The following is a 27669-nucleotide window of genomic DNA, read 5'->3' as shown; positions in this document are numbered from 1 at the left end:
CTGAAACCTGATGGGAAAGCCCATCCAAGGAGGAAGAGCATCATGGCTCCAGGACACTTTTGCAGGTTTCCCCAGGGCAGCTGCAGGCTCAGGCTGGACATGTGGAGATCCTGGACTGCTGACACTCCCTCTGAAGTGGGGTTATGCCAGCTGATTTCCCAAGACAGCACTCAATGATGCCTTCCTTTCAGAGCAGAGGTATGAAATGTTTATTGTAAGAAATTTTATGTGTCCCATACAGTGGGCACCTCACAGCCAAGTGTTCTCTGGCTGCATCCTTCTGTTGCCATGATACAGACACTCGTGGTATTTCTTGAAGTGCTCAGCTTCCCAGGAGAGCGGTAACACTCACAGCAACATTATATTTTTATTATTACAAAAGATTTCTTCAGCAAACTGCTGTCTGTCACCTCTATGTATCAAACATGGAAACAGCAAACAAACCCATCTAACGTTACAGGTTATTTAGTGTCTCAGCTGGTGATTCAGGTAAGTACAACTATTTTCCTTCTCCCCATCCATTCACTTCCTTGACTCTTTTCCCAAGCAAAGCCCAAACAAGTCACAGACTGGAAGCAGCAGCTCCCAGCCTCACTGCTCACCGTGCCAGTGCCAGCTCCAGCAAGAAGAACTGCCCATTGTGTTACCCATTCAGGGCACTTCCACATCGTTAAATTCCAAATGCTCCTCAGGCACCAAGTTCTGCCACCTGGCTTTTAACAGTCTCATGAGCGAAGAGTTTAAGGGCACGCCCTCCACACAGTCGTGTTAATACTTTGTGTTAACAAAATAAACATCTGCTCCTCCCCCGTTGTCAGCTGATGCCGCAGAGGAGACGCTCACACTCATGCAGTCACCGAGGTCCCAAAAAAAAAAAAAAAAAAACCAAAACAAAACAAAAAAATCATAAAGTCTGATCAGACCTGCTGTGCTTCTTCAGGGATGATTCTGAGGCCTTGGATGCGTTGTGCTGGGAACGGTGACACAATGCAGCACGCTGTTTGTCACCAGAGGCAGTCTAGACGTTGGATTTGGGGGCGGAGGCGAGGGGGATCTCCCGCAGCTCGATCCTCATGCACAGATACTCGCCGATGGCCGCCATCAGCGCCGTGCACACGATGTGCACCAGCCACCACGTCAGCGTGGCCGGGAATCGCGAGTTGTACACCCAGCAGCCCAGCAGGTGGAAGAAGTGCACGGTGACGGTGAAATCCAGGCACTGCTTCCCTCGTCGGATGAAGTACAGCAAGCCCAGAGCACTGCAGAGTGAAGACAACAGATTAATTAACTCCACCAGAGCTGTGGAAAAGGTGGTGCAGCTAAAGCGATCAGCAGGTGTCAGTGCTGATTACGCAGTGGTTTAAAAAAAAAACACTTCAAATATTTAAAACTTCTTCTAATATTTTAATAGGTTGTTTCTGACCTCTCTCCTGGCCACTGCAGCAAGACTTACAGGCTCACAGCTTTTTAATTACATGATGGCAGAAAAAATGAGATTTTAGTGCAGAGAGCAGGCAGGAATGTATAGACTATCTCCTCTAGTAATCTCTGTGCAGTGACAAAATACATTAGTGTTTACAGATCAGTGTTTGCTGAGATCCATTAATTCCTCTTACTAAAATCTCCCACAAATGCAAATCTCATTCCCAGCAGGGAAACTGAGGCAGTGAAGTGAAATGACTTTTTCAAGTTCTGGAAGGCCAACAGTCAGCAGTTCCCAGCTGCCGTCAGCAGACATGGTTGAGAAGGCACAGGGATTTTGGGAGATGTTTGGAGAGAGGCAATACATCACACTGAATTCTTTTACAGCTTAATGGTACGAAAGGACAAGATGCAGGTGCTCCAGCTAACTGCAGACTTACCAGGTGAGTGCATTGAGGATGAAAGCCATCATGGAGAGCCTCCCCGGCGGGGTTGAGAAGCCTAAAATCTACATGGGACTATTAGTAGGAACACGCGGCACAAACTGCAGCCTGAATCTCCCGTGGCACAGCCCTGCATGGATCAGGATCTACAGGAGGAGCTGGACATGTCTGTCTGTCTGTCTGTCTGGGGCCACCTACGGGAAAGGGAAAGGTCTGGTTCTGTGCTGAGGGGAACCACCTAAACTGGGGGTGGAGGGTATGTGTCCATACTGGGTTTATTTCTCGGGGGTAGGGGAGTTGTTTTTATACCGGGAGTACCTATACAGGATATCTCTGTAAGGGGGCATCACCTATAGAGTGAGGTGCTCTCTCTCCACAGGGCTACCACCTGCACAGGGTGTCTGTCTTTCTATGGGGGCACCACACACCGAAGTGCTGTCTCTGTCCCGGGCTACCACCTATTCAAAGGGAGGACTTTACCTCCATACTGGGGCACCTACACAAGACAGCGGCTCTATGTACTGAGGGGCAGCTACACGGGGTAGGAGAGCTCTGCGCCCACACCAGGGTGCTCCCTGGGCGGGGGGCTGTCCCTCACACCGGGAATGCCCACACGGGAGCGGGGACTGTCTCCCCCGGAGAGCCCGAGCAATTCCCCTCCGCTCCAGGGGCCTGTGCCCACGGCGGCTTCCCGGGGCGCGCCCTCACCTCGTCGCTGAAGACCTGCTGGAGGGAGGGCCCGGTGCTGCCCAGGGTGCCGAGGAGGGCGAGCCAGAGCCCGAGCGAGCTGTAGTATCCCGCCTGCAGCAGCACCATCTGCGCCACGATCAGCGCGGGGTCCCACACGTAACTGCGGAACTGCGCCGCCATCACCCGCCCGCAGCCCGCCGCCCGCGACGGAAGCGCCGCCGCCGCCGCGCCAGAGCGCCCCCTGGCGTGGGGGAGGACCCGGTGCCGCCCCCGAGCCCCGCCCGCTGCCCCGGTCCCGCTCGGTCTCGGTCCCGATCCCGGTCCCGGCCCCGCTCGGTCCCGATCCCGGTCCCGGCCCCGCTCGGTCCCGATCCCGGTCCCGGCCCCGCTCGGTCCCGATCCCGCTCGGTCCCGATCCCGACCCCGCCCGCTGCCCATGATTCCCAGCTAGGACCTCTGACCCGCCCGCCCTCTGTGCCCGGTGTCCGGCACCAGCTCTCTCTCATCTGCCCGCCAAGGGCGTCCCCAGCCCTGTCCCCTGCCCTGGGGGACCCTGCCCTCGGTGCCTTCAGTAACTCGGCGAAAAGTTGCTAAAAAGACACAGAGTCCCTCATGCTTCCCCGTACTCCTTCTGTGATCAGCTCTTGGCTGCGAGGGGGGCTCGGTTTGGTGGCCTCAATGAGCCGCGGTGTTTGCTTGGCTTCAGGTATGAGAATTGTCGCTGTGTGAATGGTGAAATTCCCAAGGCTGTGGGACAACAGAGGATTTTGGAGATAACGCTTCCCCAGCCCCTGTCCCTGCCCATCTGCACCGGTGTCAGTGTGTCCAATAACCTGGCTGAGCAGCCCTCGCTAAAGACACAAATACCAACCATACAAGAAATTATTGTCCCCGGGTATTTCCTTTCATTTCCAGGCCCGTTCCTGTAGGCGCCGAGGCTCTTGGCAGCTGTTGCCCAGCTGTGCTCATTTTAGCTTTAGGCCATCGGGTACCAGGATGTTGTTCTGAGTCCTGGTATGCCCTGGCAGCACCTTTCCGTTACTGGGCTGGGTTGGCTTCTTTTGAGAGGTTTCTTCTGGTACATGCTGATTTCTTCTGTTTAGCCTCATGAAATGGCCAAGTGCCAGACACCCTCATGCTCCACTGTACCCCTTCTGTGATCAGCTCCTGGCTGCTGGGGCTCGTTGTGAGCCATCCTGCTTGCTTGGCTTCAGGTATAAGATCTGACTTAATAGCAAAATCCCCAAGGCTGTGTGGGACAACAGCATTTTGGAGATAAGATCTTTGGAAAAAGGAGAGGAGGCACCCACGGGCTGTTTCCATGAACGGGGGAGTTGCCACAAGAGCCGTTTTCACCTGGAAAAGGGAGGAGAAGGAATAAAAAGGGGAATCCAGGTTCTATGGGAGGTGGTAGGCTCACATCAGTGGTGGGTGTGGAATATGCTGGCTATGGGAACTCAGATTATGATCTCTGACAGGCTCTCATGACGTTTTTTCCATGCCTCTTATGGGAAGTTCCCTATGCAGCTCTGCTGTATGTTTTTCTTTCCTCATTCTGTGATTTCTGTGCTGAGCCAGGTTTGACACATTTTGTTCCCTGTTCCAGGACCATCTCCTAGGAAAGATTGCACAAGGCAGAGGCACATGCGTGCTGGACGTGGGCCACTACTGCTGAGTTCTCACTTAGACCTTTGGAGAATTTATTTTTGCAGAAGCTCCAGCCTTAGCCAGTGCAGAAATGAACAGGGGAAAATCCCAGCCTTGTTGGGCTGTGTGCTGCCAACACATTGCTGAGCATAAATTGTGACACTCAACGCTTCCTCTGTTAATTCTTGGTAGAAATTGGTTTCCTTTCCTGAAATCTGCTGTGTTTGGCTCTCAGAGATAGGCAAGCCGTCACTTAGATATTAATTCCCAGTTATCTCTTTCTTTTATAGTCCCTAGTAGAACTCACTTTGCCTTTACAGCAAAAATTTTGCCTGTTTAGACAAAGCTGACTAAAAGTTCAAGATAGTGTAAAGTAGGACTGTTCGTATCATTGCTGGCTGTCTTTCCACAGCCAAATATCTAATTTATCAAGAAGTCCATGATATCACGATATTCAAGCTGGTGTTTTGGGAGGTGTTGACTGGAATTTCTTTGGAATTTGAGGCTCCTCCCTGCTTGGTTGCTGCCCTGTGACTGAAAGCATTGAATAACCACGGCAGCAGCCGAGCCTGAGGTATGGTTTGAGGCTCCCTCCTGCCCTGGGCGGGCAGAGCACCCATATGGACACAGGGAAGTGCTGTGGCACAAAGACATTTGTGCTGCGACTCAGCTGCGACTCAGTTTGTGAACTTATTTCCTGTCTGACTTTGTGATGGTATCTTTATGGTCATGTTTGTTTGTTCCTGCTCTTGATTTGGCTCTCTCTCCTCTCCAGGCTGCTCCAGCATAAGGGACTGTGTCCTCCTGGAAAAGAGGGTGTTCTGTCTATGGGGTGCCTTGCCCCACATCCCTGCTCTGTGGAATAAGGTTTAAAGTGGACCTGGAAAGCAAACGCTATTGGGGAATCAAACAGCTTTCTTAATTCCTCTTTTCTTCCTCTTTAGTTTAAACAAAAAGTTGGAGACAGCTGTGAAGGAAACGTGTTAGAGAGGAAAAGGATGTTGAAACACAGAGACTATGATTTCTAGGGTGCCACAGTGTGTGCTGGTCGCCTGATTTCTGGTTAGAACATCCTTTTTAAGCAGTGACTGTTCTGTGTGTGCCACCTGCATGTGAAGAGCAGCAGGTGGAGGAAGTGGGATATGCCCAGGACTCAGCTGATGGCTTAAGGGTGTAGCCAGATCACATGAAACTATTGTGGTCACTTCTTTATCAGGAGTATAGAAAAAGATACTTAGCCACAGATTCTTTACATTAAAAATAGCTGTCTAGGAGGGTATTGTTTTTCTCCCCAGGAATTGTTGCCTAAAACAGAAAGCTGTTTATTTAGGTGATCTGTATTTTACCAGCTGGTGTACAAAGGGCGGTGCTGTCTGAATGACCTTTGCTGGAGTTCATTTCCCTCTTGATAGGAAGGTAGGAGTTGTGCTAAGGTCACCTTTGCTGAAGGGACAGCAAGGTAAGAGCATACATTTCCAGAATAATTCAACATCAGGTGACTGAAACCATGGGATGAGAGTTTTCAGTTACTCTTCTTCCTCCACCCACGTGGTGTCCAGGTGTGTTTTTCCAGAGACTTCAGTGTACTGAATGGACTTTGGAAGTTGTTTTTTTAAAAAACTCTACTTAAGGTTTCTTTTTTCTTGAGAATACTGCTCTAAGCTCTTTTTAAAAAATTTGCCTGTAGGAACTATGCTGAGCTTGGCTGGAGAATCTCTTTTCCTGATTAGTACAACAGAATTTATGATTGAGTTGTCTAAAGGGCCTTGTGTGTGGCCTTCTTGAGATTATCTAGACATTTCTTGATGTGCCATGTGAAAGTATGATTCCCCTCACCCTCCAAATGTGTTGTATTTGGACACTCCATTCCACTTCCAGCATGTTTGTGCTGTGTTGGTAACTGACAGCTGTTTATTTTGATTTTCAAAGTGAGGGTTAGGTAATCCTTCACCGTTGAGCACTAGGTTAGGAACAATGGTGGCCAGCCTGTGTTATTTCTCTGCCAACTGTCATTTTTATATGGAGAATGCAACTGACACACCTTGAATATGAGAATTCATTACCCAGAACAAATGTGTTTCTCAACATGCATTTTATTTTGCACCTGCTTCTCTCCCTTGTGGTGAAGTTTTGGGAAAGGACATTTCAGTGGTGCATTTTTGCTCTCTGGGCCCATTTGTCCTGTTGTTGTCTCTGAGTGTTATATACCCATGGATTTTCTGCATTATTCCAGAGAGGAGAATGTCAGTGTTTTGAAAGGAAACTCTTGAAGGGCCAAATGAAGGCAGCTGTTTTCTGACCATGAGTTTACAGAACTGTATTATGATTTTCATGACTGCATTTCCTCTCATTCTCTTGAGATGCAGTCACAGAACGTTTCCGTGTGTGTGAGGAAGGGAGGTGGATCAACACAATGCACTTAAAAAAGTCATCAGGTAAAGTCACAGGAATTTGTTCTCAAGGTTGAAAAGTACATTAGGGTTTAGTTTAATTTTCTCTTCTGTTTCCAGAAGCCCAAGATCAGTTTGCCTGGATGATTGTTCATGCAGGTGTGACATGGATGGACACTGTGTGTGGTCCCCGGGCCAGCCAGGCTGACTCCTCTCCAATCTATCACAGCAGAACTTCCCTGGGAGGGAAGACACTGTCCTGCACCATGCAAGGGGATTTTTTGGTGGAAGGGGTATGTGTTGAGGGCTATGATAACCAGGAGCTTGGCATATTGTGCTTGTTTGGAGAGGAAGTTAACAGGTGAGTGAGCAGTATTTGTAGCCACAATACAGAAAGCTGGTTTTGAAAGCATCTTTGTGATGGCTGCTTTACCTGGAAGGATGTGTAGAGAGGTCATGGCCACATTCACACAAATACTGGTGACATTTAGAGGGCTGGGGGGCATGGAGTGCTTCTGGCCACTTTGTACTGCTGAGGCTGTCTCCTGTCTGACAGATGTCATGGTATGGACCACTCTGTCCACATTTGACCCAATCTGTGTGCTCTAGTTCCTCACCATCTACTGCTCCCCACCTCTGCAGAGTGTCCAGAGCTGGAGATTTATGGGGGCTGGGCTCCCTGGCTGCACTAGCAGGGATTTTTATCAGTTCCTGTGTGTGATGAAGTGAGGGTAATAAGGAAGGGTAGTAACCCAGCCCGCAGCACAAATCCCTCCCTCATGGCCTTGGGTGCTGAGGTGAACTAAAGGGTTAGTGACACATGGCTGTCCTGAGCTCAGCAGGTCAGCAAACTCCCCCACAGCCTGTTCCAGATTGGTTCTTACCATTACCCACATGTGTGCTCTCTTCAGATCTTAACTATTTTTTAAACCCTGAGCAGTACTCCGTGTCACTTCAGTTATGCCAACAGGCTCCACAGCCAGCTCAGCACGGTGCTGCCGGGAGATCCCTCCTGCCAGTGGTCATGTGTGTAGGCACAGTCCCGGTAAATATTTGGGACACATCTGGATCTCAGCTCACACCATCTGCAGCTGTTTATTCCCAAAGGAACAGGCAGTCAGAAAAGCTGCTTCACCTTAGGGATCTTTTTGGTTGGAGGTGGGGCGTGGGGAAGGCTACAAGTTCTCTTGGGATAACTTTGTAGTGCTGGAGGAGGCTGACAACCAGATCAAGTGAAGCTGGCATCCATACCTGGCAGGTGGGATCATGGCACATATGCTTTGCTATGCATTGCTTCCCTGTTAAGAAAATATTTTATTCTCTACGAACCAGAACCTAAGTGCAAATTGATGTGGCTGTAGTGTTATGGGGGCTGTGGTGTTACGGTGTTTCAAGTGCCCCTCGGGTTAAGAGGCTGAAACTGCTATTGTCAAGCAAATTCTTACGGTCAGGCAAAGTTTTTAATGTGAGAAGAGAAACGGAAATAGTTAAACTGTGCTGTTGGGCTTTCCCACTCTCTTTATCAGTGTGGGTTTTGCGCTTGCCGCTTCCATGGAAGACGGAGGGAGCGGTTTCGTGTTCCATCCCCGACGAGCTCCGAGTGATGCAACACCCGCCGGCTAACCGCGGCGGCGACACGCTGCCAGGGACGGGCTCGCTCTGGGTTTTCTGTAAATGTGCGATTGCCACTCGTGGAATGCTGCAAAAGCGGATGCTGTGTGCCCACTCCTCCCACTTTCCCTTTTCCTCCTTCTTACCCCCGCTTTCCCTTCCCTTTTTTCCTTTCCCCCCCTCTTTTCACTTCTCCCCTCTCTTTCGCTTTCCCTTCCCCCCTTTTCACTTCTCCCTTCCCCTTCCCATCCTTTCCTTTTCTCCTGACCCCTTACTCCCTGCCTTTTTTCCCCTTCCCTCCCTTTCATCCCCCTCCCCCTTTCTCCCCGTCCCTCTCTTTTCCCCCTTTCCCCCCCGCTCTCCATAACGCAGTGACTGCGGCCGCCGGCAGTGCGGGTGTCCCAGGGGTTCCGGAGCCGGTTCCCCTCCGTGTCTCGGCCCCGGCCCCGCAGTGTCCCCGCTCCGGCCGCGCTCCTCCGGCAGCCCCGGTGTCGGTGCGGGGCAGTTCGCAGCCCCCCGCGCTGGCGGCCGGGCCGGGGCATTCCCGGCGGGGCGGGGGCAGCTCCGCTCCGCCCCGTGTGCCGCCCTATAAGGGCGGTGGCGGCGGCAGGGTACGGCCACATCCCGCTCCGCTCGGATCCGCGTTTGCGTTTCTCCGTGTGTCCCGACCCAGCCCAGCCATGCCGCTGCCCCGCGTCCCGCTGCTCGCCGTGCTGCTCCTCGGCCTCCTCCTGCCAGCCGCCGCCGCCGAGTCGGTGAGTGCCGCCGGGGACACGGTGGGGAGAGGGGAGGGTCTGCCCCGGCAGCGAAGGACTCCCGGTGCCGGGGGGGCGTGGGTGACCCGCGGGGCTCGGGCCCCACTCTCTAGCAGCCTGAGAACCGGTGCCACCGCTGCCCCCCAGGCGGTGTGCCCCCGCTGCGTGCCCTTCTCCAGGGAAAGGGAAGGGTGGGCGAAATAGGGAGACGGCGGTAAGGCCGTTCCTGTTCTTCTCCGGTTCCCTTGGCTCGGGCGCCGCTTCCTCCGGCAGATGCCGAAGCAGCGCCGTGCCGGCCCGGCCGTGCCCGGTCCGGGCTGTCCCCGCGGCTGTGCCGCTGCTCACGTATCCCGTTCTGCCCCGTGCTCGCGGTGCCCGGCTTACGGCGCTGCAGGGGACCCGGCTACCTGGTGAAAATTAGCTGCTTTCCATTACAGTCTTAATCTCCAGCTTTTGGTCGTGAATACCCTTTATTTCTTCTTTTCTCGTGCGCGTGTGGTGGGTTGCATGCCCGCGATGCGTTACAGCACCTGAACAGGCTTTCCAGCCTTACCGGAGTTTGGTTGTGCGGGTACCTGGTGTCTTTCTGTGTCTATCAAACCTTCCTCGCGTCCACATGGGAATGAAAAGTAATGCATTTCCGTGGAGGGTTTAAAAATCTCTGAAACTTATAATGAGGTGAAACCTTTTGCGTGCTTCAAGCCGGCACATGTGGGGTCTTCGTGGTGAAGCAGAGATCTGGGGATTCTGGCTTCCCTGCTGTTTGTTTGTTTTTGTGTGTGACTATCTTGCTGATAGTGCATCGGGTCAGATTCCTCTGTCGGTGTGAAAGACCTGACGAGATTAAGGTAACTGCAGGTGATCAGAGGTTCTCAAAGTAGGTTTAATCATCCTCATTGATTTGCTTTGGACTGAAGGCTGGGTGGGCAGATCAGAACTGATAAGGCTCTGCTGCTTTCTAGTAGGGGCACGGGGCTGGGGGGTTGCTGATAGTAGAACAGGAATCTCCCACAGAGAGCATCTGTAGTAGTTGTCAGCTACTCTCTAAAACCAAGCAGCCCAAATCCACTTTACTCTAATCTGCTGTGTTTATCTCTGCCATTAAGCACGTGAATCGGTCGTTTGGGAACTGGCCCAAACTAGTAGGGCAAACCTTTGGGGCAGACAGCATCTGGAAGTTGCACTGACTATGTTTGGTATGAAATGCAACTTGATGTCCCTGGGGACTGGACTGCTCTGCAAGCATCAGGTTTCTGCAAAGACAACAAATTTTGCACAGATGTGGTCTGTAAATCCTTATATAGAATTTACGTGGAATATTTATCCGTGACTTTTAAGCTACCTAAGACTGAGTGTACGCTTGAGAAGTAACACTGGCCTACTATAAAGCCTAATCCAAACAAATTGTTTGGGTTACAGCCTGTCGGGGAGGAGACAAGGATGACACACCGTTTGGGAGAGTTCTGCTGGCACTCCTCCCATTTTTTTTTTTTTTTTTTAATAGCCCTGCCAAAACGTGCAGGGCTGCACAGCATGTGGCTCTTGGTTTTTCTGTGCGGGCAGGGTGAAGACAGGTAGCTGTTTCTTAACAAGATGGGGATTGTATTTCTTGTGCTTATGTAAGAGCGTGGACGTTGAGAGTGATTCGGTGCTTGAATATTTCCCCAAGCCTGTACAAACAAAAATGCCTTGGCTCTTTTCCCCTTGAGCAGCTTTCTGGTGTACACGGGATTTCTCCGTGTGAAGCAATCCTGGATGTGTAAGAGGGTGGGGAATATTACTGAAGTGCCTAGGTGTGACGTTGGAGCTCAGGCGGTGGGTGGGTGGGTTGTGTTACAACAGCCCCGCAGCTTTGTGTGAGAACATTGCCTCTTCCCGTGGGGCCGAGAGGGGCTGGAGCCTCTGCTTGGTGTCACCAGGTGGTCCCCAGCCCTCTCCGCCTGAGCGCCTTGGAAAGCAAAGGATGTGTGGGCAGGATGCTCCCCTCTGTGTGTGCAAGGATGGGCTTCCTGCAGAAGGTGCTTGAAGGGGGGATGGCCAGAAAGTCACCAATGCGTCCAAGATGTGGGATCAGTGGAGTTAACAAAGAATGTGAGGTCTGCCTTGCTTGGGCAGAGTAGCATCGCTGAGCTTTCCCTGTGCTTTTTTAGCATCCAGAAGTGCCCCTGGCAGCACAGGAGGGGGAAGCAAGGGGTAATTCCCGCATGGCAGGGGGTATCCCTCCATGGCTGAGGGTTTTCCCTCTGCTGCAGGCTTGGGCTCTGCTCAGTTCATCTGTGCTGCAAAAGGACTGAGTACCCGCAGCTCAGCAGGGCTGTAGCAGTGCTAATGGGCTGCAGGCTTGTTGCAGTTGTCCTACTTTTGTGCCTTGAACTATGCAGGAAAAGTCTTCATGCAGCACCACATCGTGTTTGTGTCCTCAGCAGTACAGAGGAGCACAAATCCAACCCAGAAGCTGTTGGCAGAGGATTGCTTAGGGAGAGGCGGGGGAGGCTTCGTGCTGTTTGTGGGCTCTGTTTGCTGGTTTAAAGCAATCATGCTCCGAGGCCTCTTGATTGGCAAAGCTGGTGTCTTGTTGATGATAGCTGTGTTTGGAAAGTAGTGCAGCATTATTAATGTTAAAACCGGTTTGGCTTGTCCTGCTGCCATTGATCCCCGAGGCCTGTTCTTTCTGCTCTCTGCCCAGTTTCTCATCTGTCCCTCCCAATCAAATCAAGACATTGCTATCTGCACGTTTTACTTTATTTTACCTTTACTTGCTATGTTCGCATTTAGAGCAAATCTCTGCTTTGCTTCAGTCTCCCTAAAACACAGAGCAGCAAAATGACAGTGTCTGAAGTGACTTCCCTTAGCCCTGAAGGGGAAGGAGCTCGTGACTTCTGGAAGCCAAACCTATAGCTGTTGGGATGAAATGGCTGTAATGTGTTGGAAAAAACAACTTCTTTAGGAGCTTGTACTTTCTTGAACTGCTCGCACAACTCCTGGGGTGGGAGTTCAGGGCTGCACGGTCCTTCCACAGCTGAGCACTTTGGATGTGGAGGCTCCCAGGGGCAGGAGCAGTCACCCTGCAGCCCTTGGGGCACAGTCAGGGAAACAGCGCTGCTGCCCAGCTCTCATCTGTCCCAAGTGCTGCCAGCTCCCATGCTGGAGAGTGCTTTCCTGTGGTTCAGAGCTTTCCCGAACATCTTACGCAAGAGGCAAACTGGGGCTGAACTTGGTACTTTTCAGAGTTGTGATACCAGAGGCTCATTCCTGGGAAGTAAGGGCTGTTAGCCAACCTGATTGCTCTCTTTGCTGCCCCTCCTGTTGCTCTCTCCCAAGGTCTCGGCACTTTGAGATCTTGCAAAGGCCTGCATCCAGTCCAGCAACAGGGAAAATGCTTTCCCTATGTGTCTTCCCCTCTTCCTTCCCTTCCAAGCCTCTGTTAATGGCTGTACTGTTGCCTAGAGCTGTTTGAATGGCATGGGGAGGCCATTTGCTCTCAAATGCCTGAACTAGAGCCTAGGGTGACCTTGCCATGATTTTCCTGTAGTGTCATACTGCCTTTTCAAAATGCTTGTGTCCCACTTCCACCACAAGCTAGAAGCTGCTAACCTGACTTTCCAGTTGATGATGGAGGGGGGCACACTGACTTGCTGCTCAGCATGCAGGCTTCAGCACAGCTCCTACAGCTACTTTTCCTTCCCTTTTGATTCCTGGTACTGGTAAATGCTGTGTTGGAAATATCCTGATTGCTTGATTCCCCTTGACTTCAAGTTACCACTGGATTGTGTTGTACTTTTTGTGTAAGTTGTTTTTCCTCAAATGAATGGATTGATGGATTTAGGTTTAAAGACTTTTCTTGATTAGTGATAGTATCTGTACCTGTAAGGGGCATGGTAGCTGTGGTTCCACAGTCTCCAATGTGAATTACCTGGGTTGACTTGCAAGATTACTTGATTAAGTTACGGTGGCTCTGTCACCCCAACAGAGCTCCCCAGCTATCACTTCGGCCAGACTAAACGCAGCCTCCATCCTTCAAAACACTTCCTAGCTCTTGAGTTCCCATTTATCCTCTTGAGCCTGCTCTTAGGTCTTGCAGCTGCATTCTCCCCCTCTACTCAGTACATCCTGTTCCTTTATGCCGTGTGACAGCAGCCGGGCTGTGCTGCTTTTGCAGCCTCAAACGAGAAGCTGATGCAGTTGAAGCGCTACAAAACCGGGGGGACAAACCCTGCACACGCCTGACCTCCGGGCTGCTGTTGAGGAGCATGTGTGGCTGTTTGTTTGAGACTCGCTGGAATGCAAATGCTTGAGATTAAGGATTCAAATGATTTGCGCTAGAATGAGACTCTTGTGATGAGACTGGGCTTGGTGGCTCTGAATAGACAGGGCTGCCTAGTTAAAAGAGTTTCACTTGTAATAAGCCTCTGCTCCGAGGGGCTGTAAAAGATCCTACACTAATGAGCAGTTAGGGCTGTGCTGCCAGGTTAGTTCAGGCATTTTTTTGTCTTTAAGCGTGTGCCTGAATGTTTGTCCGGTAAATGCTGCTGGTCAGAAGACCAGCTCTGCTGTGTGTTGCCCTGACTTGCAGCAGTCATGCTGTGACTCAGGTTTCTGGCACTTGGCTTGGCATCCCAGCTCCCGGGGACACTGCTGTCACCCTCTGAGTAACGGCCCTGGCCCCTTACCCACAGCAGTGACTCAGACTTCTGAGGCACTGCAGCACAGAGGTGGATCTCTTCTTCTGGGGCTAGAAAAGGGGTGACAGGCAAAGCTGGTGCTGCTGCTTGGCACCCAGTCTGTGCTGCCCTTGGCACCGAGCGCCTTTGCTGCTGCCTCCTGTTTAATCTGGTTGTGGCTTTGGTGGACAGAAAAGCTGTCGGGCTCTGACATGTGACTGCTGCCAGTAGCCGAGTTGGTGTTGGCAAAGACAGACCAGAAAATGCCCCTGTCTTGAGCAGCCGTGACTCGCTCTGGCAGCTCCGTGTTTCCTTCATTTTCAGGCAGATATTGTTGGAAACAAGAATTGCATGGGCGAGAGGAAAGCAGCAGCATTATCCGAAATGACTGAAAGCATTCAAAGCGAGCTAAAGGAGCATAAAGTCTCAAAAGAGGGGGTTAAATGCTTAATCCTGAATCTGGAGAAAATGTCAGCGTAGGAGGGGAAAGCGTGCAAGATGTAGCTGCGTCCCTCTCAGTTTCTGAATGCTGGCTGACTTGAGAAGTGTGCTTCCTGTAAAAGTCTTTATTTTTGCTGGAAGTATGCACTCTTGTCAGTTTTATCCTTAAATCCTTTGAGGCCGAGACTCTGCTTATGAAATGCCAGGGGGCTGTTGTTAGACAAATTATTGGGATAACTTAAAAATCAAAGCAGCTAATTAAAATCTCAGGGAGACGCTCCTTGGGGCGGGAAGGAGACTGGGAGACCCATGGCACTGTTACCCAAGCAGCAGGTCTTATGTCAACCAAAACCACGGCTGCTCCTTGCTTAAACAAATCGTGTTCTGTCAGGGAAAGCAGAGCCTTCCATGGGAAGGATTTCTCTCTTGATGTTGCTGTGCCTTAGCTGCTGAAGGGAAAAAGGCGTCTTCACCATGGCTCCTGTAAAACTGTGCTGCTGTCAAACTTAAATACAGAGAGATGTGGCCTTGCTGGGAGGCTCACCCTGCCTCCTGCCCTTCAGCTGCTGTTACAGTCAAGCTAGAGCAATAAAAAGCAATGCTAACGTGCATTAATGACTGTGTAAGTGCTTGGACTTGCACTGAAGTGGCCTGCACAGCACAGCAGCCAGAAATCTCTGTGCAGAAGGCGGAGTGACCGAGAGTGTGGCTGGAAGGAAGGCACCAGGTGTGATGCTGTGCTGGCCTGGAGAGGAGTGAGACCCATAGGTGGAGGGGCAGATCCTGACTGGTGTGGTGCTGGGAGGGTGACAGGAGCTGCTTTAGTGGGCTAATGTCCTGCTTTAAAAACAGAGAAGCTCCTACTCTCCTCCAAATGGAAATACAACCCTTACTGATGTCAGGAGCTTTTGCTTGGAAGATTCTGTTCCCCAGCGAGGTAAATATTTATTGCAAATCCACAGTGTGCAGTGGAGCAGAGTCTGGAGCCAGGATCTTGCAGGAGACTATTTATGCGCGGGCTGTTCTTGGCGCTAATTCCAAATTTCCTGAGGCTGAGTATGAGGAGCTGGTCCTGCGTGTTGCTTACTCACAGACTCGCTCGTCCAGCCCAGCGTGGGCTCTGCAGCGCCGGGGAAGGAGTGACCAAAACAATAGCTGTGTCCCTCTGCTCTGGCTGTGCCAGTGCAAGTGCACAGATTGTGGCCAGGGAAGGCTGGAAAACTGCTGCTGGTTGCTCAGCCTCTGCTCGGAGAGGGGAAGGAGCCTGAATGGGAGTTCAGAGCCCTCAGAAGGAGGAAAATGCTTCTGGAAGTGACAGGTTTCCTGAAGTACAGCTGCGTTATCCCGAACAGCACGTGCTGTGTCTGCTGCTTTCTGGGCCCGAGCCAAGCCATAAGTAGGCAACGTCTTCGTGAAGAAACAAACCAAAAAAACCCCCACCAAACCCCATGCCCTGAAAGCCCAGCCTCTGGTGTTGCAGCTAGCCAGGAAAATCCCTGCTGTTGAAATGTTTGTTTGTATAAATGCTCACACCGGTATGGCTGATAGCGGAGCAGCAGCACTCCACTGTCTCGAGTGCTTTTGTGCCGATAACTTCCTCTGCTGCTGCTCTTTGCTGGCACCTTTGCCAGCAGAGCGAGGCTTGAAATAGCATAACTGTGCTGGCAGAGCTCAACTGCCTGGGCTAAGCCTAAATCTCTGGGCTACTACTTCTGATTAGATTAAAATGGATCGTGGGAGGGGGAGCATTTGTAGGGCGCAGCATTGGGAATCTTGACTGTACAAACAAGCTGAGATTAGCTGCATGGTGAGCCAGATAGGAAGGGCACTCTTTGAAGTTGTGTGTCTGCTTGGCTTAATTTTGCTAACGCTCTGGCATGAGGGAGCATAAAGATCCCAAAAATGCACGTCCCACATTTCTTGCCAAGTGGAAATTCTGCTTGTGTGTGTGTTCGGGGAAGCATTGGGGTGTAGCTGTATTCTAGGAAAGGGCAGTGAGGGCAGGCCTCTTCCTGGCAAGAGGGGGAAGTATGACATGTGAAATATCCCAAGCCTGAGGTGTCAGCATGAAAAATCATCCTTGATGGAAAAGCTGCTTTGCTGGGGCATTTATGTCCTTTTCTTCTTCCACAGACAGGGATGCAATAGAAGCATTTATTACAGACTAGGGCAACTCAGAGTGAATTGTGAGCCGGAAAAACTGTGAATTCCTTTTTTAAGCTTGAACTGAGTTTTTCCAGCTTTTGAGCTGAGCTCTGGATAGTGAAGCATATGAACTATTTACGATTAGGTTTGTAAATACCATTAAAAATGTATAATCTCTTTATGAACTAGGTGTGTATCATGGCCTGTGACTGGGAGAACCCTTCAGGGGTGTGATATGTCTCTGTCACAGTTGTTTTCCCCCTGAGTCACATGAGAGCTCCTGCTTTTTCCTCCTGTAGTTTTCCTCTGAACTTTCTTTATTTGCGTCGGGGCTAGTGATGGACACACAGCCATCAACAGCTGCCTGCTGAGCTTTATCTCCCTGAGCTGGAGTGGGAGGTGGTCATCTCCTTCCCACTCGGGCTCTGGAGCTGGGAACTGAGTGTTTAGAGCAGCTATTTTGCCACCACTGAAGTAAACATATCCCAGCATGTGCCTGTCTGGCAAAGGTCTCGATCTTTATGGCTTTGCTCTTGGCTGATAATCAGGCAAAAGCAGTTAAACAAGAGTTCAGGGAAAGGAATTTTTAATCTCTCAATCCTCCTCCTGCAGCGCGGCCGGTGCGCGATGTGCGCTGGAGGGAGCAGGCTGTGTGTAAGCAGGAGCACAGCAGCTCCAAAGGTAACTGAGGTTTGACTTTTTAAATGCAAGGAAGCCTACTTTGAGCAGGCAGGGCCCGGCAGGATTCGTCCCTGCTGCAGGGGAAGCAGCCGTGACAGCGAGTTGGCTCTGCAGAGCCCGGGATTACAGTGTAATTGTCACGGGGATTACGGCTCTGTGCCGCATGAGCCCCCGGGAGAGCTGCTTAAAGAATCACCCGGGGAATGGGGCCGAGGGGGGAGCGGGCCAGGCTGGCTCTGGGATGGGGCTGGATGTGCCTTCTGCACGTGGGCTGTGAGCACACTGGGCTGCCAGGAGATGCAAACCTGCTTGGACAGGGACGGGGCAGCCTTCCCTTAACTCACCTTGAACAAGCGATGCTCTAAACCAGCTGAACAGCTGCCCAGCCTGCATGTTGCTTCTGCTGTCTTATTAAGCAAAACCCTTTTTTTGTTACTGAGAACAATTTAAAAAAAATATTTTCCCCTTCTTTGGGATGAGTTGCAGACTGTGCAGTAAGTTCTGTGGGTGCTGGAGCTGCCTGCAAGCCCTGATCTGTACTCCACTCTGATTTCCCCTCAGTGCTCAGAGTGTCGTGGATTTTCCTTTATGGGTCACTGGTGGGAGTGCTGAGCTCTGGCTGTCAGAGATGGGCAGGGCTGGCTGTGGCCCTGCTGTAGGACTGCTTGGAAACTGTTGAGCAAAGGTAGTATTTAACGATGTCTGGAAGCCTCAGGTGATCCTGTCATGCAACTAAATGCAAACATATGCCTGGATGGGAGCTGTTTAACTTTTGTCCCTTGGCACAAAGGCCAGTGCAGGCCGTGTGTGCTGCAAGTTATGTGGGACAGACTGACCAGGAACGGGTGGAAAATGGTACTGCCAGGCATGGTCACAAGCAGCTGGCATAAGTGGGTTTTTTTACTGTTTCACTGTGGCTGCTGTGTTAAGGGAGTTAGGTGTGACTTTGGTTGAAATGTTGATATTTGCTTTGCTCTCAGGACTAAAATCACTTTTGTGCATTTATTTTCTTCTTCCTTACCCAGGACTGAAGCATGGAGTGAGGGAAGGGAGTGAAGGGTATTTTCGGGAGTTATATAGGCCCTTCTCTCACTTGGCTGGATGGAGCTGCCTCTTCTGGAAGCTCATGTCACTTCAAATAAGGTTTTTTAATGCTTATTCAGATGGGAAGATAGAACAGTCTTTGCCTGTTGTCACTGCACACCCCCCTGCTGTGGGGATCAGCTCTGTTTGGCTGTTTCACACTGGTTTGAGCTGCCCTGTTTCAGTGCTGTGTGGCTCCTCTGCTTTTGGGGGACTGCTGTGGCTTCAAGGGGGTGAGCTCATTCCTAACCACTGCTCTTTCCCGTGCTCAGTGTGATCTTTAAAACCTTCCTGGTTTGCGGGCTCCTGCAAGAGCTGGGTGGAAGTGACCTGGATGGAAATCCCCTCTCTTGGGCTCGGTGGTTTACAGAGCTCTGCATCCTTGCAGCTGCTCGTGTTGTTCAGGAGCCCTTCCTGGTTGTACTGATGGTTGTGCGTTGTGGTGGTGCGAGGCGCCGTCTGTCTGTGACAGCACAGGGTTTGGGGAGGATATTTTGTGTATTGCTGCTTGCTGCAGTGAAATGAGGTGATCTGTATCACTGACCCTGTGTGCAGAGCACCTGAGAAGCCTTGGGAGCAGCTTACACCTACCTGTCCCTGCAGGCTACACAGAGTTAACAGGTCCGTGCCTCTGCCCTCTCCTGCCACCTCCCAGGCTGCCCCAGCTCTGTCTGCTTTTGTCTAGGAAAGGTTGACTTTCACCTTGCTCCTGTTTACTCCCAGGTTTATGTACACAGTGCTGGGGAGGGAGGCCAGGAGCAAGTGCTGGGTCTCCATGCCAAAATTATAAACTTGATAAAGGGCTCTGTACACTGTGAATACCCCGGTCCCTGTAGGTCTGACTCCCTTTGCAGCTTGCTGGCTGTGACTCTTTAAAGGAGCTTTTAATGAGCTGTGTTTGATCAGAGACAAGGGACAGCTGTAAGAGCCAGTTCCATGTCCGGAAAACCTTGTCTCTGCCCCCAAACACCGTCTGGGTTTTTTTGAAAGTGTTTACAAAGGCTGGGGTGAGGACGTGTGGGCTGGGGCAGGTGAGTTGCCCGGGTTTGTAATTTCCCAGAACCTGCCAGTGGCTGGGGAAATTCACACATTGCGTAGAAACTTTGCTCGATGCCTCAATAGCTGATCTTGCTTTGAGTAGAGGTGAGTGGTATTCTGGGGCTGTAAGGGGAGGCACCAGGAGCATGAAATGGAGCAGGATGGGTTAGGGATGGAGCACAGCAGGGCTGCTAGGGTCCCTGGGGTGCTATTCTTGCACCACCACTGAGCAAGGAGTGTCTGGCTTCATCCAGTAGTGCAGCCTGACTCAAAACATGAGGTCTCTGTGTCCAGCTTTTCCAGGAATGACACTCACAGTTCATGTGCCTGACGTGCTGGTTGTCTGGCAGGGAATAAACTCTTATTTATTTATTTTGCCGCTGGCAGGCAGGAAAAGCCTCTGCTCCCCAGCACGCTGTTTAATCTCCCTTCGTGCTTACTGGGGATAAAGCTGCTTAACATGAGGAAGAAATCCTTGAACTAGACTCCTGCAGGAAAGGTTGGTTCCTGTACAGACCCCTTCTAGAGAGGAGCACATTAATAGCAGGACTCTCCTTCAGCTGCCAGGGTGAGGTGGGGCTGTGCAGCCGCCCAGTCCGACTCTCCCAGCAAGTTCCTGGCCTGGCTCCAGTGTGGGGAGAGCAGGTGGTGGCAAGCAGGCTCAGAGCGGTGCTGGTGCCCTTCTCCAGCTGGCAGCTGCAGAAGGTGTTAAGCTGGATGTGGCCAGGGGTGACTTGGCAAGGGCTGACCATCCTCTTGTGGCCGTCTCGGGGCTTTTCCCCTCTTGGCTGCAGCCTGCAAGCCTGGAGGAAGTCCGGGCCCTTTCCATGGTGCCTCTTCACCAAGCAGCAGCAGAGCTGCAGGGAGGACAGCGTACTCTTGGAAAAGGATGCACTTCTTTTAAACAGTACTCCAGGGAGCTCTTCATGTGGCACTTGGGAAGCCCTAAGCTGTTGCTTTTAAGTCCTGTGAAGTTGCCTGTGTGCCCTCTCACAGGTGTGTATGCAAGGAATGTGCCTGCTCCAGACCTGCCCTGTGAGCACTGCACTCCAGTGTTAACTCTTCCCAGCCTGCCCATGCCCAGCCAGCCAGCCTGCCCATGCCCAGCTCCCTGGGCCTGCTTCCTAGAAGTACATGCCTTGAAACCTGGAGGCTAATTGTGGGGGTGCCCAGCAGCCCTCTGACTTCACTGTCAGATGAACCTGTAATGTGAGGCCACTGCCCACAAGAAAAGTTTCCTGTACAGTTTGAGAAGTTCTTGCGGCTCCCAGGAACTTCCTCATCCCTTGCTCAAGAGGATGATGAAGAATGAGTTCAGGGAACGCTCCCATATAATCTTATTTATGCTTGTGAGTCAGTAATTTCCTTGCTATGTGCCCTGCTGATAAATACTGCCTGTCCTGATTTAAATAGAGGTTTTTGATAGCCAGACCTGGTGTGTTCCAATTACTGTGGCTGCGCCACCACTCACCTTGTGGCCGGGCTGATCTGATAAGGCCAGTGGGCCGTCCAGCCACCCCGGGCTTAAATCTGGGGTTTTTTTGAGCTGCCCTTGCTTGGACATTACTGGCTGTGACTCATGGTGAAGTACAGGATGAGCTGGCACCGGGGTGTGGCTCGGCACAGCACTTGCCAACATCAGTCTGCCCCGTGCAGGGCTTTCGGATCTGCAGCAAATGTGCTCCCCAGCCCCAGGAACTGGGTTCTTCCTGCCCCTCGATGAAATGGCCAGAAGCTGCCCTGGGAACAGCTACTGCATACTGGCAAGCAGTTTCCATTGCAGGGCTGGCTTTGGCTGGGTTTCGAGTATCTTGAAATGAATTTGCCTTGGAGCAAGTGATCCCTAACGTTAGGAATGCCTGATTCGAGGCTGGGAGAGGATTTCTTTCAAGCTGACTTTCCTCCCAGCCCCCTTTTCAGCATCTAGTGCCAGGCTTGGCATAGCAGAGAGAGAGGGTCTGGGAGGAGGACTGGCCTCAGCATTTCATGCCCTCTGGGCTGTTCATCTGGTTATCCTGTAGCAGGGTTGCTGGGGAAACCAAAAATGCCTCAATGGGCAAGGAAAAGCACATCCAGTGCTGTTGCTCCTGGTGCAAAATCAAAAACATCTTGTGTTTGTTTGTGGCAGACCCCGTGTGGCAGTGGGCAGGGGAATGGGGCTGGAAGCAAGGCTGGGGCTGTGGGCAGAGGAAGCTGACACATGGCTTGTGGCTGATTGCTTGCCTTGGTCGGAGATCGATAGCGGATGTAATTCATCACCTCTGGGCTGTGGGATGGGCCACACCTGGCCAGGTGAGCAGGAGGGCTGATCCCAGCTGCTCAGGGCTCAGAGGTGCTGCCATGCAGCTCTCCAGTCTCTGATCCTCCTCACCCCGGTGAGGCTGTAGCCTGGTGAGCTTGTACACTGAGAACCCCTCAGATGTGCAGGACTGTGGAATGCTCTTCTGGGTAGATAAAACCTTTGTCGAGACTTCCCAGTTGTCCTGTGAGGACAGCACAAAAGAATGTTGTCAGCTTAGCCCCCAGCTAGGGGACCCATTCATCTGCATTGTGCCTCTTGCCTTGGGGGAAGGGGTTGAGTCCCCCTCCATGGTGATGATTTCAGGTCTGTGGAAGCATCTGGAATCTGTGGGGTGGTGTTGAGCAACCCCAAAGCTCATACCTGTGGTACCCTCACCAGCCTGGCCCCAGGGCTGTGGGGCGAGGAGAAATAGTTCTGGGAAGTTGCATAACTTCAGAGAGGGCAGGAGATTTAGGCTTGTGGCCCCTTGAGGGTCCAAGTGCAAATGAGCTCTGGTGTGCAAGTTGCCATTGTGGCCAAACAGCTGATATCTGGGAGGCTCTCCAGCTTTTGTGCTGTAACTGCAACTCCGTGGGCCTTTGGATCCTGGAGATATTTTATAGGTTTGTTTGTTTACATGCTTTTAAAAAAGGTGATGCAGGGGAAGCTGTTCCTTCGGGCAAGTCATTATTGATAGTGAGTGCTCTTGAACTCAGCCTGTATTGCACTGCAATTCAGCTGAACTAACAGACCAGCTTTTAACCCTTGGGAGATAAAATAGGCTTGCTCTCAGTATAAAGAGTGAGGAAAGAATTGCTTTGGTGCTATGCAAAAAACTGACCTACACGTGACAGGCTTTTTTCCTGGGAATAACAAGTCCTCCCAAACTCTCCCTTATCACAAACTGAAGGTATTGCTTTGCCACAAACTCCTGACCAAGATCCTGTTGTGCTGTTTTCACCCTGTGTGTTCAGATGAACCTCTTCAATGTGTAACCCTCAGGAAATTCCCCTCCCAGACTGGCTCTCACTTCTGTTCTGAGAAATTCTAGGGAAATCCAGCTGGTGAAGATAATGCTTTTGGTGGAGAGGAAGTTCAGCATTTAACGTTTTTCTGGTGGAAGTGATGTGCTGAGGCTCTGAACCTTCTGTGAAATGCTTCTGGAGAGTTGTCTCATATTTAACATGTCTCCTCCACCCCCGTTTACAGGTGAGAGAAACTGAAACCATGGATGCTGGATGGCTTGACTACCCTGCTTCTGGAGACTTGCCAGATGATGAAGACATTGGTGAATTCAGGCCTCACTTACCCTCTGATGGGTTAGATCTAGATGAGGCATCTGGGTCAGGAGGTAAGTGGATCTCCCTCAGCTATTGCTGTGAAATTTCTTTCAGCACTAGCCTTGAGTGATGGGCTAAATCACAGCCAGAGCTCCAGAGGAACCACATTGTCAGGTGGAGATGAAAACTGTGACTCGTAGTCACTCAGATGAGAACAGTGAAAGTAGTGGTGCTGTGATGTTGAATCACTCAGGGAGGACAGATGGAGTCCAGCCAAGCTTGTCTTGCTGCAAATGAAAAGGCCTTGTGCTGGCTGGATCTTTTTCCTGTTGAACTCCAAAGAACTGCTGAGAAACTTAAAAAAATAATCCATTGTTGAGGCAGTGTTAAAAGGCTTAAAGTTAATGTCTCAGCTGAGGCCAAACAAGGTAAAGGACTAACTGGTGTTCAAGTGAACTCTCTGTGACATGCAAAGCTCCCTGCCCAAACCAGTTTCTGTAGCTCTGTGTCCCTTTATGTGAACATTTGTTCTCTAAAAGTAAAAGAACAAATGCTGAAATCGGTGCCTGACATGTTTGGGCAGATCTGGAGGGTTGGTGAAGGATCCTTTAGGGATGGGCGGTGGGAGCAGTGCCCTTCATTGGCATTACCTTGGAAGCTGTGGCAGACCTGCTCTGCAGGGGCCATGGATCCAGCTGAAGATCCTCCCAGCAGAGAGGTGTTGGTTTCAAGATTACATCTGGTGGTCTTGTGCAATCCAAGTCATTAAATGATAAATAGTATTAGTAGATAGAAGGGAATTGTAGAGGACAAGAGTCCTAGTTGGTGTGCAGTTGCTGGTATTGCAGGAAGTGTCTGAATTCTGTAAAAACAGTGTGTAATGAGACAAGAACTTGAGAGCCCTTTCTCTTTTTTTTTTGCTCCTTCTGCAGACTACCCAGACTCTGAAGATGGCTTGTATCTGACCACCATGGATACCCCTGTGGTAGGTATTGCCCCTGTGTGTTTTTAAGCAGCATTTAGCTCCTCTGGTCTGTTTGTGAAACTTTCTCGACACCCTCCCCCCCCGCAAGACGTGGCATCAAGACGAATCCACCTGCATGGGCAGGCACAGTGTACTCATAATGCACTGAGCAAACTTTCAATTCCCTGCACACCCTCCTGCTTTCAGCTGTGGGAAGGCTGGGTGCTGCTTGCTGACGGGTGTGGTTTGTCTGTGTTCTGTAGATATCTGACAACTATATCCCTGGAGATACTGGGAGAAAGATAGAAGGTGAGAAGAAAAACACCATGGTGGACAATGAGATCGTTCCAGACAAAGCTCTACCTGTCGAAGAGAACCTGTCCAACAAGATCTCCATGGCAAGCACAGCCAACAGCAGCATCTTTGAAAGAACAGAAGTCCTTACAGGTAATATTCCACCTTGTCCTGGTAAATCATTAATACTGAAAATCAAAATGGCGTCTGTTGTTCCCTGTTTCTCTGGGGAGCAGCTCCCTGCGGACAGGGGAATGAGTTGCTTTACCTCTGTGGCTGCTTGTAGCAGGGTGACTTCTGCTTCCCGGTCCTTAAACAACAGCAGAGCCTGTTGCTGTCTTTGCTGGGATAAACAGCTTGTTTTTGTGCCTGCCAGCTGGCTGTTGGCTTAACTCATGTGGCAGCTGCTCTGCACCCAGATACTGCCTTCACAAGAGGCCATAAAGCAGTGACATTATGGACCTTCATATCAAATACAGGCATTTTCCTTCCAGCCTCTGCCCAAGTTCTGCCTTTTCTGAGCTTTGCCAGGAGCCAGGCAACCCCTCTAAGGGATTCCAACACGTGGTCAGCTGTAGGAATCTGAGTACCAATGTCTAGAGCAAAACCAAGCGACTGCCTTCCCCCTCAGCCTGTGGGCCAGGTCTGTCTCCAGCGTGTTGCTGCTTCAGGCACTCGTCCTGGTAGTCCAAGTACAAACCCAAGCCCTTTGTGCTGATCTGTAGCCATCCTGTCAATCAGAGAAGAGATTAGAAGAGTGGATTGCAAAACATCTAGCCAAGAAAGCTGATTTAGTGGAAGGAATAGGTGTTACAACAAGGGATAAATGTCAGTGAAATCTTGTGGCCACCCTTGGTGTGAGGAGAGAGGAAAGCTTAGTGGTTTTTTGCAGGTTTATGGGTTTTGAATTTTGGGGCTTTCTGATTTTTTTTTTGAGGGAAGTGGTGTTGGTAATTGGATGTTGATGAATTGAAATACAGATTCCCCAGGGTGTGCTCACACAGGTAGTTAACAAAACACTCATATTGGAGCTGTACCATTTTCCTGTGGGTTGTGGTGGGGCTTTTTTGGGTGGGTTTTTTTTGGTTTTGTCTCTGTACAGGGAGAACATCTTCTTGTCAACATTTCTTTTTTGGACTAAACTGGAAAATTAGCTCAAACTGGTTAATGTGGAACATATGATTATTCAGTGGTTGGACTGGAAGCTGTCCTGGCCTTTCCCAGTAATGTCTGCTGTTGCTGGAAGTGCCAGCACATACAGTGGCAGGCATAGGGACACTGGGGCAGCTTCTGCTACTCTTGAAGCAGATTTTGCCATGTCGCTGGTGGTTTGGAGTTGTCCAAGACTTATTCCAGTCTCTTTCCTCCCCAGCTCTCATCGCAGGAGGAGCAGTGGGTCTCCTGTTTGCCATCTTCCTGATCCTGCTCTTGGTCTATCGCATGAAGAAAAAGGACGAGGGCAGTTACGACCTGGGGAAGAAACCCATCTACAAGAAAGCCCCCACAAATGAGTTCTATGCCTAAGGCTCAGCAGCACCTTGTGCCCATCAAGGGACAAACAGACTGTATGGAAACACTGTGCCCTCAGATGAGATGTGCTGAACAAATGCTTTATGTTTTGGATTGAATTTCAAAGTGACTTTGAGAAAAAACAAACTTCCTTCGTGACCCTTCCCATCCCGCTCAGCTAACAAGGGCCCAATGAAATACAAAGAGTCTGAAAAAAACCTCAGTGTATTTTTTTTTCTAAGTTAGTGTAAAAAGAATAAAGATGCCAAATTTTCTGCTTGGTTTTATAGAGGGTATATAAACACAAACCAGACTGTATGGAAGCAAACACCATGTGTTTGCATCCAGCGTGCCGTGCTGGGATTGGCTGCTTCTATAGAAGATGGCTTTTTTTATAAATCTTGCTACTAGATGTCTTGCAGCAGGCTGTTGATGTGAAGCATTTTTGTGGAGAAGTATTTATGAATCTCTTACACTACAGATAATGTTGCCTTATCAGGGAGTAAAAGGCCCACAAGGGCTCAATATCCCTGAATGCCATAAAGGGCCTATGGGAATGTCTTCCCCAGGAGACTTCTGTCTCTTCCTCTTGGCCCCAGGGCAAGGGTCATTAGTCCTTGAAATCAGGACAGCCAGTTGTGTTTGGCTATGGCAACACCCTTTCCTTGCCTTCAGTCTCTTACCTTTTTTTAAGGATTGCTTGTAGGATTTTTTTTTATAACAAAATTTTAAAGAAAATAGCCTAATGTTTATATAAAGTTTGTAGAGATTGTTTTGACATAATAAAAAAAATAATCTACTTTTTTAATTTCCTCAGATTTATTTTTTCAATCCCTTTGTGTTTCCTTTGGCCGGGCATTTCTTTAGAGATGCTGTTTTATATGATTCATATTCTGAACTGAAGCAGAGTTAGCTACAGAGTGTTACAGGTTTCTTCTAGTTCTATAGCAGCTCCTATAGAGGGTAAAGATATTTATGGTTTTCTCATAACTTTTCTAGGAATTTTTTTTTAATAGAATTATTTATAGTTTCTGAAATGGCTGCTTTCTCATTTGGTAACTTTTATCCTTTTTATGTAAAACACTAATATAATGAGTCTCTGTGAAAACTATTTAAGCTTTATTCTGTGAATTTCAATTACAAATTCAAGGCAATAACTTCTGTATGCAAAGTTGGATGCATAAATATGATTGGAGTAGGGAAAAGACAAGAGTAATTCTAGGCTGTAATATATTACAATCAGTCCTATAGAGCTATATATTATATATTTTACTGAGATATATACAGATGAGAATGAAAAGGCTGGAGTTAATTCTTCAGCAGCCTTATGGTGTGGCGTGTAAGAGGCTTTTGATCTTGTTTGTGCTGCTCTTTGTCCAGTGTCTTGTGTAGAGCACCAGGGGCTTGTGCCTGGGGAGGAGCCCGGGGAGTCCTGGCTCCTGGAAGCAGCTGTGGCCAGGATGTGCTGGGTTTGATCCGCAGAGTCAGAGCAGAGCCCTCCACCTCCGGCTGCCCTTGGGAGCCTGTGTTGGAAGCTTGCAGTGTGGAGGTGGTAACTTTGTCCCCTGCCTCTTAGGGAAGGCTGGATCTGAGCTCTGCCTGGGTGGTATCTCCCACCAGGAAGCACCGAGCCTCCACAGGGGCAAGCTCTGAATTCCCCTGCTGTGGATCTATCTTAACATCCCCTGTATATGGCTCCTGCCTCCACTGAGAGTGGGGCCAGCCCCCCAGTCTCCCAGAGCAAAGGGTGCTGTGTGTCTGGTGCCTCTGTGTCAGGAAGGTGTTACAGAACCATGAGCAAGTTGGGTCCTCCCACATCTCTGAGTCTGATGCGGTGTGAGACACAAATCTCAGTGTGGGCCCCCAAACTGAGCACCTGAGCAGGCAGCACTTAACCAGGCAGTTGCAAAGGCTGGTTGGAAATCTTCATGCCTCCTGAAGCCTCTTTGCTGTAGGCTTGAGGCCAAATCCAGAGAGGTGATAGAAAAAAAATATGTCCCCTTCTTGGGGTGAAGTGGGAACATGTGTTGAGACATCAGTGCCAGAGGAGAGTCCTCCTCCGGGTGACTCACTTGGTCCCAGTACGGCTGTGTTCAGGGAAACTGTGGGTCTGGGAGGCTCTCAAAGCTGCACAGAGTTCACTGGAGGCTGGAAAGGAGAAGGGAGGACTGCACTGCCTGGGGACAGCACTGCCAGGCAGGCAGGAGCTGTGCCTGCTTCTCGGGATATTGAGATTCTCTTGTGTAATTGCTCTTGGGGATTTTCCACTGTTACTGGTTTTTATTTTTATTTTAATTTTTTTCTCAAATAAATGGTACTTTCTAAAACTGGCTT

General features: G+C 50.3%; 2 protein-coding genes across 5 annotated transcripts; one reads left to right on the top strand and one right to left on the bottom strand.

Moving 5' to 3' along the window:
* Positions 1 to 449: 449 nt before the first annotated feature.
* On the bottom strand, positions 450 to 2737 carry SYS1 (SYS1 golgi trafficking protein). Its single transcript, XM_066198678.1, has 3 exons — positions 2574 to 2737; positions 1863 to 1930; positions 450 to 1259 (listed from the first exon to the last, which is right to left on the bottom strand). The coding sequence occupies exons 1-3, from the start codon at positions 2733 to 2735 to the stop codon at positions 1019 to 1021; spliced, it is 471 nt and encodes a 156-aa protein (XP_066054775.1). The 5' UTR covers positions 2736 to 2737; the 3' UTR covers positions 450 to 1018.
* On the top strand, positions 1840 to 27667 carry SDC4 (syndecan 4). 4 transcript variants are annotated; one of them, XM_066198675.1, is made up of 5 exons: positions 1840 to 1865; positions 22498 to 22639; positions 23501 to 23553; positions 23796 to 23979; positions 25199 to 27667. In XM_066198675.1, the coding sequence occupies exons 2-5, from the start codon at positions 22516 to 22518 to the stop codon at positions 25348 to 25350; spliced, it is 513 nt and encodes a 170-aa protein (XP_066054772.1). In that variant the 5' UTR covers positions 1840 to 1865; positions 22498 to 22515; the 3' UTR covers positions 25351 to 27667. The 4 variants fall into 4 exon arrangements, with proteins under 4 accessions (XP_066054772.1, XP_066054771.1, XP_066054770.1 ...); XM_066198674.1 differs by lacking the exon at positions 1840 to 1865 and adding an exon at positions 5643 to 5661; XM_066198673.1 differs by lacking the exon at positions 1840 to 1865 and adding an exon at positions 8816 to 8958.
* Positions 27668 to 27669: the final 2 nt, after the last annotated feature.

Source organism: Chamaea fasciata, unplaced genomic scaffold, assembly GCF_029207755.1.
Source record: "Chamaea fasciata isolate MVZ Bird 193981 ecotype frontalis unplaced genomic scaffold, bChaFas1.0.hap1 SCAF_17, whole genome shotgun sequence".
In the NCBI taxonomy this organism is placed as follows: domain Eukaryota; kingdom Metazoa; phylum Chordata; class Aves; order Passeriformes; family Sylviidae; genus Chamaea; species Chamaea fasciata.
The sequence above is the reverse complement of the archived record's forward strand: the minus strand, read 5'-3'. Positions and strand labels throughout refer to the sequence as shown.

Coding starts and splice junctions, on each gene's coding strand:
- SYS1 (XM_066198678.1), bottom strand. CDS start 2,735: ATGGCGGCGCAGTTCCGCAGTTACGTGTGGGACCCCGCGCTGATCGTG. Junction 1,931..2,573: donor AGCAGGTCTTCAGCGACGAG/GTGAGGGCGCGC, acceptor AGTCCCATGTAG/ATTTTAGGCTTCTCAACCCC. Junction 1,260..1,862: donor ATCCTCAATGCACTCACCTG/GTAAGTCTGCAG, acceptor TTCACTCTGCAG/TGCTCTGGGCTTGCTGTACT.
- SDC4 (XM_066198673.1), top strand. CDS start 8,884: ATGCCGCTGCCCCGCGTCCCGCTGCTCGCCGTGCTGCTCCTCGGCCTC. Junction 22,640..23,500: donor TGAGGCATCTGGGTCAGGAG/GTAAGTGGATCT, acceptor CTCCTTCTGCAG/ACTACCCAGACTCTGAAGAT. Junction 23,554..23,795: donor CCACCATGGATACCCCTGTG/GTAGGTATTGCC, acceptor TGTGTTCTGTAG/ATATCTGACAACTATATCCC.